At 64.4% G+C, this 11,101-nt stretch overlaps 1 protein-coding gene across 2 annotated transcripts; it reads left to right on the top strand.

Moving 5' to 3' along the window:
- Positions 1–6,793: 6,793 nt before the first annotated feature.
- Positions 6,794–10,837, top strand: HIC1 (HIC ZBTB transcriptional repressor 1; the record flags this gene model as incomplete). Of its 2 annotated transcripts, none has more annotated exons than XM_079726043.1 (2): positions 6,794–7,211; positions 8,667–10,837. In XM_079726043.1, the coding sequence occupies 2 exons, from the start codon at positions 6,794–6,796 to the stop codon at positions 10,835–10,837; spliced, it is 2,589 nt and encodes an 862-aa protein (XP_079582169.1). The 2 variants fall into 2 exon arrangements, with proteins under 2 accessions (XP_079582169.1, XP_079582170.1); XM_079726044.1 differs by lacking the exon at positions 6,794–7,211 and adding an exon at positions 8,298–8,334.
- Positions 10,838–11,101: the final 264 nt, after the last annotated feature.

The raw sequence follows: 11,101 nt of genomic DNA, 5'->3' as shown, positions 1-11,101 counted from the left end.
TCCTCTCCCATCATGCCCTCCAGGAACAATGGGGAATCTTAAGGGGTTATTCCTCCCACCCTCCACACAGATTCCATGGACCATTTGCATCAGGATCATGTTAAACCTTGGATTCCTGGGGCCAACTCCAGAGCTACTGGGACCCAGGAATCTGCATTTTGACAAACCATCCTGGTCATTCTCATGCAATGAAATACTTGAAAGCCACCGCCTTAGAGAGTAGAGTGTAAGTCTCTGGTAAATATGTGTAATTTTAAAAAGCCCCCCCATGTGATTCTCATGCACTCCACTAGGGAGAGGGAAGAAGCTCTGTTAAGAATCATTGATCTAACATTTTCAACTAAGGAAAATGAGGTCTAGAGGATAGGAAGAGGAATATAATTTATTGAGTGCTAACTATGCCAGACGTGCTAAGCAGAAGCTTTAGTTAGCTAGTTTAATGTCACAACTTCATAAGGTAGATACTGTTATTAACCTAATTTTACAACTGAGGAAAGAGGCACAGAGAGGCTAAGTAACTTACCCAAAGTTGGATTCAGATCCAAGAACTCCCATTCTTGACCTTTTCTAGTCATTGCTTTCTCTGCTGCTTCACAGAAGATGAGCAGAGAGGCCACCACTCACTACTCTGGGACAGTATGACCTGCGTGGGCCTCACCTTCCTAATCCATAAAATAGGTTGGCGGTGCGGTGCCCTAAGTGATTTTCAAGATACTAAAAAACTCTAACATTGTACAGTCAGTCCTTTGGTTTTTTCCCCTCTCTGACCACCTTCAGATGGGTTCAGACTGCAAAAGACTTTGTCTCTTCTTTTCAAAACATCCCTACCATTTCTCTTTTCTACCTCTCACTTCACCTTAGTTCCTAAAGCTCTTGGGAGAGAGAGTCCCTAAGCAAAGAACTCTCAATAGTCCCAGTCCTAGAGCTTCTGCTCAGAGGAATGTGTCCCCCTCCCCTGTTCATTCTAAGTGCCCAGAGCTGGGGTCTCCCACCACCACCACCCCCTTACAAGGACATAGTAGCCTAAGAAAATACTTAAGATCGAAATAGCTTTCTGCTGTTTGCAAAGATTTTTACTTACGTGATCTTATTTGGTCCTCACAACAGGCCTGCCAGAAACGAGGGATTATTATCTCAATTTACGGAAGGCTCAGAAACAACATGGCCCCTTAACAACCAGTTGATGGTGATGCCAGGTTGGACCGCCTGCTTCCCAGTGCACTACTCCCATGTGCACACACTACAGTCTGCCCACAGATGTCCACCGGATGCCAGAATCAGGTGCATTTTAATCCAAGACCTCAGTGTCCTTGGGTGGGAAGAAGACAATGTGTGGGTGTTGATTAGCTGTGAAACCAGCACCAGCTGCCTTAGAAGTAGTTTAGAAAAGGAGGGGCTATGGAGAGGTAGAGAAAAATTGGATTAATGGGTGGCAGGGCTGGGCTGCATTAACCATTCCCAACACTGTCCCTTGGGAGGTCCTGAACCCAATATCCAACAGTCAGCCCGTGGGTGATGATGGTGGTGGCAGGTGACATGCAGAATGTTTTTGAAGAGGTCATTGCTTACACTTCACTGGCCCAAGAGGACTTCAGCTCCTCCGATATTTACTCTCCCTCTTTTGGGTTAATTTGAGACATTGTCTAAAACTGGAATACAGCATCCAGAGATGGACTGAGGTGAGGATGCTGGTATGTTCAGACAACGGTTTAAGGACTGGTTAACTTTACAAGTTTTATGGCTTCCTGAGGGTTGGGGAACCCTTCTTATCGTTCAAGACCCAGAGGGAAAAAGAGAGGGAAGAGGAGTGAGGGAAGGCTGTGACTCCATCAGGACATGGGTTCAAGGTTTACCCTTTGCCCTCTGCCTACTCAGCTAGGGGTTCCTGGAAGAATGAGGTCGTGGCGCATTCAGGAAAACTTTCCTCCGTCTACCTACTTCGGTCCCCAGGATGCAAACATTTTTCCAGGTCCTAGCAGCCTCCCTCCCACCAAGGAGTTAAAAAGAACACAAATCCCAGAACTACCCCTTCTCTCACAATCCCCTGGGTGCAGTACCTCGGCTAGGAGGACAGGACGGCCATTGAGGGGGACGGTCAGGCATACTCCGCAGACCGCGCTTCTTTCTCTGCCTTGGTGGATGCCCAGCTCCGGAGTAGCCCGCCTCCCTGTGCCTCACCTCCCGCCACCCCCGCAGACACATGGGCTCTCGACTCGCCGCCTCCGCTTCCTCCTGCTCCGAGCCTCCCCCATCCCGGCCCCGGCTGTGCGCTGCGCGGCGCGGCGCGTGGGCGTGCTGCGGGGCGACCATGGCTGTAGACTGTTACCTCCGGTTCCCACAGTAACAATCGAAAGCCACGGTTGCCCTGGAGACGCGGGGGCGGGGCGCGCGCTGCTGACGGCACCACGGCAGCTCCAGTTTGGCTGACGTCAGGACCGCGGAGTGGGGGGACGGCGGCGGCGCGGGCGGGGGACGGCGCTCGCGGCAGGGGCCGGGCGCTGGACTTCTGGGGCTATGAGATGTGCGTGTAGGCCGGCAGCCCCTCAGTAGCCCTTGGGGACTGGGGACGGGACGGCTCGATGGCGGTGCCCGCGCCGGATCAGCACCGCGGACAGCGGCGGCGCGGGCAGCGAGCTCGGGGCTGAGGGACCCTCGGGGACAGAGGGGCCGGGGGCGCGGCAGGTGGCCGGGTCCGCGGTCCTGGGGCGGGGCCAGGCGTCGGTGGCCGTGACTGGAGACTGTTACTGAGGGCGGCCCGGGCAGTAAGCAGTCTAGAGCCAAGGTGCCGGCGCGCTGCCCGGGCAGGGTGGCTCCGTCGCCCGCAGCTGGGGGCGCTGCTGCTCCTCCTCCCCCGCATCTCCAGCCCTTCTCTGACCCAGCGCTTGCGGACAGGCACGTGGCCCTTGACGTCAACACCCTGTGACGTCAAAGATGTCCCTGCAGAGAGGCACTTCCGGCTGCGGGGAGGGGGAGGGCGATGGGGGCGGGGCAGTCCGGCTGAGGCCCCGCCCCCGCCTGGTCCTGAGAGGACAGCTCCTCCTGCAGAGGCGGGAAGTTGGGGGCGCCGAGGGACCAGCTCGACGGGACGGGGAGGGGCGCCCCCGGCTGAATGAGGGGAGGGGTCCCGAGAAAGCCGCGGCCAGGTCGGCGGGTAGGTGGGCGTCTGTCTCTCGCCGGCACCCCAGCTCAGCCGACCGGGGGCAGCGAGGCTGAGTCACCGCTCTGCGGGGAGGAGAGGAGGGGGTGCATCTCCTGGGGCGCCGGCACCTTCGTCCCACTTTCTTGGGAGGATGGCGCAGGAGCTCCAGGAAGAGCCGCAGGGACTCTGAGGTCCGTCCTCTGATCGACGCTCCTCCGAAGTGGCTGCGTCTCCATCCGGGCGCAGGCAGGTGCTGCACAGGGTTCTGCGTACGCCTCCGGCTCCGGCTCCAGCAGTTGCGAGTGGACCATCGTCCCCTCCACCCTGTCCCTAACCCCACCCCTTAGGGGCCCCTCTAACCTGCAGCCTGTCGGCCTCCTCCTTGCCCTCCAGTCCGTGTCCGTGCATCGGTCCATCTGTCGCCCGTTGGTCGGTCAGTCTCGCTTACCTGTCGGCTGTATTGCGTCCGCGCCCGCTCGCCTCCCGCAGCCGGGCTGGCGCGGCGGCTTTTATAGGCGCGCATAGTACTCGTGCGGCGGCTCATTCATGCGGCCGCGGCTCCTACACACTGACGCGCTGCCGACGTCAGCAGGGAATTTAGGAAACGGGAAGAGGGGCTATTTATAGTGGCGAGGCGGGGTGGGGGGTGGGGGGATGGGGTGGGGGGGTGGGGACCGAGGCGACGGGGAGCTGGGAGGGGGAGGAGGGCGCACGGAAGCAGGAACGGGGAGGGGAGCCCGCGCCCCCTGTACCGGTCTACAAGGGGTTAACTTTCCGGAACTGCGGGCTGGGGGCCCGCGAGAGGACAGTGCGGGGAGGGGGGACGGGTCCATTACAGATGTATTCACTCTGGGACACCTGGGGGCGCAACCCCACCCTCGCCCGGCCTTCCAAGGCCCTCACCCAGTAGCCCCCACTCCCACTCCTCAGTTCCTGGACCCGACGGCTCAGTGACGTCACAGGATGCCCCGCGGCGGCGTTATACCCCACAAGGCCACTGCGGTGTCGTCACCCTTGGGCGGTAGGGGGCAGGAGAGGAAGCTGGACCCTCAGAGGGGCCTCTGGCAGCATCTAGAGCTGTGGTGTCAGGGACATGAGGGAAGAGGAGTGGGGGAGTCCAGGGGTCTGGAAGGCTTTGTAGGAGGAGGCTGGGCCTGGAAGGAAAGGCTCAGTGGGAGTCCAGGTACCAGACGGGAGCTGGAGACGCGAGGGAAGGCAGAAAAGTTGAGGAGGGTGGCTTGGACTCCCCAGAAATGAGCAAGAGGGTCCTCTACGGGGGAGGTGGGGGAAAGGTGGCAGGAGAAGGGAGAGAGAGGAAGACGAAGCCTCAGCAACTGGAGGGGAGGAGGACTGGTCCACAATGCCAGTTTCAGAGCCTGACACTCAGCAAACCGCGTTTAGGACCCATTTGTGGAATGAGGGACATTGGCAGCTTAGCAGAGAAGAGTCTCTGGGGGTAGGAGGGAAGAGACCACTTCCTGGAGGACTTAGAGTTCCTGGAGATCAGAATTGACAGGAAGAGTCCATGCAATGTGAGGCAAACTTCTCCTGGACGGGGTCAGGGAAATGAATGATCCTGGCCCAACCTAGCTCCATCAGTGGGGGAGGGGAGTGTGTCCAGAGAGAGGAGCTGGATTAGGGTGGGGAGGGGACAGTGCCAGGCCAAAGCAGGTGGAACTAGGGAGGGAGGGAAAGGTCAAAGATTGAGGAAGAGTGAAGTCCACAGGAGGGCAGCTATGCTGGGGGCAGGTCTGTCAGACCCTCCCATACAGATGTAAGGACAGTGTGAGAATAGGGGTGGGGAAGTGGGAATCTGGGGAGACTTGAAGAAAAGCAAAAATAGTGGGCACAGGGACTGCGGCTGGTGCGCTCCTCCCACTGCACAGAGACAGGGCTGGGTGGATCCTTGTGGAGCTAGGATCTGGCCCCATCAAGGGGATAACAGATTACAGCAGAAATGGGGTCAAAGAGGTCCTGCATACCCTTTGGGATCTGGCCTCCTAGAGTTCCCCCCCACCCCGCCTTTTTTTTTTTTTTTTTTTTTTTTTTGCCCCCAGCGTTTGTCCCACTGGTTCTCTTCTCCAGGAACACCTTCCTGCCTGGGGGGAGAACTCCTGTTCATCCATCAAAGCCCAGATCTAAGAGCACTGCTCAGGTGTCTTCCCACCTCCCCCCAGCACTCCATACATGTTTCCACCTCAGCACACAGCACATCTCTCCGCCAAGATGTTGAGGTCCACCTTCCCTGGAGGCTGTCAGCTCATTTTCATTCTTGGAACCTCACTACTTCCTTAGCGAGGACTCTGGGGCAGGGGCGGGGGAGACGGAGAAGAGGACTGGGATAAGATGGACCCAGAACACGGAGTGGAAACAGGGTGAGGGCGGACTCGGGAAGCAGTGGGAGTCAGAAGAACCTCTGGGGACCAGGAGCCGCCTCCTGGCCCCGAGGCCATGAAGTCCCCTGCTGAGGAAAGGGAGCCTCTGGGGGGCGCCCGAGACCTTGGTGTCTGTCAGGGACCGCGAGTGGCCGCGCCGGCGGCCCCTCAATGAGTGACTCAGCCACTACTTCTGGCGCGGGCGTGGGGGCGAAGGATGGAGCGCGGGGCGGGCGGAGGGGTTGGGGGTGGGTGGGCGGCGAGCGCGGCCCCCACCGCCCAGCGGCCCTGCACGGTTGCTAAGCTCTCCAAGGCCTCGGAGAGACGCGATATGGGCGAACCTCATCGGTTACTATGGTAACTCTGCGCCCCAGCCTCTCGCGCTCGGCGGCTGAGGGAGGCGCAGCCAATCAGAAACTGCAGGCGTTCTTGGGGACCCACTCCCACCCCCCCCCCCCCATGTGGGCGGGGGTCAGAAGGTGCGGGGAAGAGGCGGAGCGTGGGCTGCGGAGGCCCACTCAGCCACACAGGCGCTGGCTGCAGGCCTGATGTGCCGGGGCGGCTCGGGGACACTTCCGGAGTTAGCTGTGCGAACGCCCGCGCTCTAGTGCGGGGTGCCCTCCCTCCCAGAAGGGGCGTCACCTGCAAGAACCCGGCCTTCACGTGGGGTGCAGGACCTTGCGGGGCATCCCGGGCTGCAGGCCGTCCTGTGACTTTTCTCTCGGGTCCGTGGTTTTGGAGACGAGGTCGTTCAAGCGGGTCGTCCCTCAAAACGGCTCACACGGGGAATCTGGGGGCTTGGGTCGCTTCTGCGGGACCCCCAAGAGGCGCTGTCCAGCCATTCCCAGTCGCATATCCTGGGGTCCCTCCAGAGGCCTGCAAGTTCAGGGTGGGCTGTTTGGGTACCACCTCTGCCCAGGTCATGGAGGGCCCTACATGACAGTCCCCTGAGTACGCCAGAAAGCCAGATCTTGGACTCCGGAAGGGGGCAGGTGTGTGTCTGTGCAAACATGAGCGCCAGCGGGTGTCAATGCCTGGAGAGGGTCTGGGTGCAAACGGGTTTATTCTGTGCATACCTATCCCATGTGGCTAAGTGAGGGTGGGTGTGTTGGGGGGTTACAAATGGACAGTCTCAACCAGGAATATCTAAGGAGGGTCCCCTAAGATCTTGTCTATCTTCTTCTTCCTTAGGATTTCCAAAACCTCTCTCCCACCATCTACTGTCCCCTCCTTGCGGGCAGGACTTAACCGAACTGGGGCAATGTGAGAATTTAGAAATATGTACAGGGGAGCATTCAGCTCAAAACTCCGGGGTCTGTGGGGCTCGCAAGTCCGAGGCTGGGACCTCCAGGTGGGCACATCTGGGAGGCTGAATCTGCCAATAGGCCCCCCTCCTGAGTCCAGCTCCGCATCTGGGCGCCTCCGGCCCAGGTGCGCAGGAAGGAGGCTGTGGCTGTGTCGCGCAAAGTCCCTCACGGCCGCGAGGTGGCGCCATAGCTGCAGCAGCGCCCGCCGGCCCGGGCCGCTCCAGATAAGAGTGTGCGGAAAGCGCGGCGGGGCTGAGACGCGACCAGGACGCGGGGAGGACGGACCAGCAGGACAGACCGACCGGGGGCCCGGCGGGCGGAGGGCAACGCAGCCACGTCCCCCCTGGATCCGCCGGCAGCCGGGCCCGGGGCTTCCGACATGCCCCCCAGGTAGGTTCTAGGGGTGGGGACCGGGAGGGACAGGGGACCCGAACAGCCCGGTCCTCGCGCGCTGGCCGCCTCGGGCGCATCCTCTGGCGCGGGAGCCCCAACGCGGCTGGCGTTTAGGGCTCCGGGTGTCGCCCCTAGAGGACTCAGGACTGCCGGGCCGCTTCTCTGCGCCGGGTTCACGGCAGGGTCAGCGGCCCGGGGCCGGCTCTGCCCGCACATGGGCTAGAGAAGCGAGGGGAAGGGAAGGGGAGCTGGCGGGCGGGGCTGGCAGGGGCGCTGCCCTCCCTGGCACAGCGCGGCGCCTGGCAGCGGGGCGGGTGGGGCGCCGACTAGGAGCTGCCACCGCCACGGGGAGGGAAGCCCGGCCGGGCTGCGGCCGCAGGTAACGGGCCGCGAGGCCCTGTGGGCCAGGCGGGGAATAGGGTCGGGCGGGCGAGCGGACGGCCGGGGAGCTCAGGGCTCGGTTCAGGCCCGGCGGCCGCCTGGCTGCCGAAATTGGGGGCCGAGAGGAAAAGCTGGGAGCCGAGGGACTGCGGCTGGTGCGCTCCTCCCGGCCTGTCTGAAGTTGGGAAACTTTTCCCCAAGTTTGGGGCGGCAGAGGTCCCGTGGAGAAGGGGCCGAGGGGAGCTGGGGAGGGAGGCGCCGGGCCCGCGAATGCAGAGCGGAGGCCGAGGCCGGGGCCGGGACGCGGGTGGGGCGCAGGCCGGGGTCAGGGCCGAAGCCGGCTGTGCGCGGTGCCCGCCCGGGGCGCTGCCCCCTCCCTCCCTTGGGAGCTGCGTGGCTCCCCCCTCCCCCCCACCTGCTTCCTGCCTCAGCCTCCTGCCCCGATATAACGCCCTCCCCGCGCCGGGCCGGCCTTCGTGCTCTGCCCGCCACGGCAGCCGCTGCCTCCGCTTCCCGCGCCACGGCCGCCGCCCGGGCCTCAACTGAGGGCCTGACAGCCCCCGGCCAGGGCGGCGCCACGGCGGGCACCGCGCTCCCCTCCTCCGGACCTCTTCCCCCAACTGGGGCAACTTCTCTCGAGGCGGGAGGCGCTTTTTTACTCGGCTCCCTTGTATCCCACTTGGGCAAACTTCTCAGCCCTGAATGACTTTTCCTGCAGCGGACATTTTCCTCAAATCGGGTAACTTTCCGAAAGGGTCGCTTCGCCCGAACAGTTTTCTCCTTGGAAGCCCCCAGAACCCAGGCGGTGAGCCCGGCGGTATCGGGCCTGGGGGTGCAGGCCAGCCTGGCCTCCTCTCCGCCAGCCAGTCTCGGCTCCTTCTTTTGGTCCAGGCCGGCCGGCCCAGGCTCCCACTCTTGGAGGCCGCGGATCCTCCGCCAGTGCCCAGGCCGCGGTGCTCAATGCCCCTGCCCAGCTGAGGGGAAGGGGAAGTGGAGGGGAGAAGCGCCGGACTGGGTGCAGGCAGCGAGGGCTCGGTGCAGCTCAGACCCGGCTGGTGTGTGTCCCCGCAGGAGATTGTGCTGGGCAGACGATGCTGGACACGATGGAGGCGCCCGGCCACTCGAGGCAGCTGCTGCTGCAGCTCAACAACCAGCGCACCAAGGGCTTCTTGTGCGACGTGATCATCGTGGTGCAGAACGCCCTCTTCCGCGCACACAAGAACGTGCTGGCGGCCAGCAGCGCCTACCTCAAGTCCCTGGTGGTGCATGACAACCTGCTCAACCTGGACCATGACATGGTGAGCCCGGCCGTGTTCCGTCTGGTGCTGGACTTCATCTACACCGGCCGCCTGGCTGATGGTGCGGAGGCGGCGGCGGCGGCGGCCGTGGCCCCGGGGGCCGAGCCGAGCCTGGGCGCCGTGCTGGCTGCCGCCAGCTACCTGCAGATCCCCGACCTCGTGGCGCTGTGCAAGAAACGCCTCAAGCGCCACGGCAAGTACTGCCACCTGCGGGGCGGCGGCGGCGGCGGCGGCGGCTACGCACCCTACGGGAGGCCGGGCCGGGGCCTGCGGGCTGCCACGCCCGTCATCCAGGCCTGCTACTCGTCCCCGGCCGGGCCTCCGCCGCCGCCCACCGCCGAGGCGCCGTCGGGCCCCGAGGCCGCAGTGAACACGCACTGCGCCGAGCTGTACGCCTCGGGCCCCGGCCCGGCCGCCGCGCTCTGCGCCCCGGAGCGCCGCTGCTCCCCGCTCTGCGGCCTGGACCTGTCCAAGAAAAGCCCGCCGGGCTCCGCGCCTCCCGAGCGGCCGCCGGGCGAGCGCGAGCTGCCCCCGCGCCCAGACAGCCCTCCCAGCGCCGGCCCCGCAGCCTACAAGGAGCCACCGCTCGCCCTGCCGCCCCTGCCGCCGCTGCCCTTCCAGAAGCTGGAGGAGGCCGGACCGCCTCCGGACCCGTTCCGCGGCGGCGGCGGCGGCGGCAGCCCGGGACCCGAGCCCCCCGGCCGCCCCGACGGGCCCAGCCTCCTCTACCGCTGGATGAAGCACGAGCCAGGCCTGGGAAGCTACGGCGACGAGCTGGGCCGCGAGCGCGGCTCCCCCAGCGAACGATGCGAGGAGCGAGGCGGGGACCCGGCCGCCTCGCCCGGGGGTCCTCCGCTCGGCCTGGCGCCGCCGCCGCGCTACCCGGGCAGCTTGGACGGGCCTGGCGCGGGCGGCGACGGCGACGACTACAAGAGCAGCAGCGAGGAGACGGGCAGCAGCGAGGACCCCAGCCCGCCCGGCGGCCACCTCGAGGGCTACCCGTGCCCGCACCTGGCCTATGGCGAGCCCGAGAGCTTCGGCGACAACCTGTACGTGTGCATCCCGTGCGGAAAGGGCTTCCCCAGCTCGGAGCAGCTGAACGCGCACGTGGAGGCGCACGTGGAGGAGGAGGAGGCGCTGTATGGCAGGGCCGAGGCGGCTGAGGTGGCTGCAGGGGCCGCCGGCCTCGGGCCCCCTTTTGGAGGCGGTGGGGACAAGGTCGCTGGGGCTCCGGGGGGCCTGGGCGAGCTGCTGCGGCCGTACCGCTGCGCGTCGTGCGACAAGAGCTACAAGGACCCGGCCACGCTGCGGCAGCACGAGAAGACGCACTGGCTGACCCGGCCCTATCCGTGCACCATCTGCGGGAAGAAGTTCACGCAGCGCGGGACCATGACGCGCCACATGCGCAGCCACCTGGGCCTCAAGCCCTTCGCGTGCGACGCGTGCGGCATGCGCTTCACGCGCCAGTACCGCCTCACCGAGCACATGCGCATCCACTCGGGCGAGAAGCCCTACGAGTGCCAGGTGTGCGGCGGCAAGTTCGCCCAGCAACGCAACCTCATCAGCCACATGAAGATGCACGCCGTGGGTGGCGCGGCCGGCGCGGCCGGGGCGCTGGCGGGGCTGGGGGGCCTCCCCGGCGTCCCCGGCCCCGATGGCAAGGGCAAGCTCGACTTCCCCGAGGGCGTCTTTGCTGTGGCGCGCCTCACGGCTGAACAGCTGAGCCTGAAGCAGCAGGACAAGGCGGCTGCGGCCGAGCTGCTGGCCCAGACCACGCACTTCCTGCACGACCCCAAGGTGGCGCTCGAGAGCCTCTACCCGTTGGCCAAGTTCACTGCGGAGCTGGGCCTCAGCCCCGACAAGGCGGCCGAGGTGCTGAGCCAGGGAGCGCACCTGGCCGCCGGCCCCGACGGCCGGACCATCGACCGTTTCTCCCCGACCTAGAGCGGTCTTGCCGCCGCGTGGCCCCGGCCCGCGCCCCTAGGCAGCGGCGGCGGCGGCCACCAGCAGGCAGGCACACCGCGCCCGACGACTGTAGTAGCTGCGGCAGCGTCGCCGCAGGGGCGGCGGCCCCACCTGGCCTCACTGCTTTGTGCCTTAGCCCGGGGGTGGGGGTGGGGGTGGGGAGAAAACCCCGGGACGGGGGTGGGATGGGGGAAGGGAGATTTATATTTTTGATATCAGCTTTGACCAAAGGAGACCCCCGGC

The sequence above is a fragment of the Hyperoodon ampullatus genome (assembly GCF_949752795.1).
Source record: "Hyperoodon ampullatus genome assembly, chromosome: 19".
Lineage (NCBI taxonomy): Eukaryota > Metazoa > Chordata > Mammalia > Artiodactyla > Ziphiidae > Hyperoodon > Hyperoodon ampullatus.
Note: the sequence above shows the minus strand (reverse complement) of the source record. Positions and strands in the feature narration are given on the sequence as shown.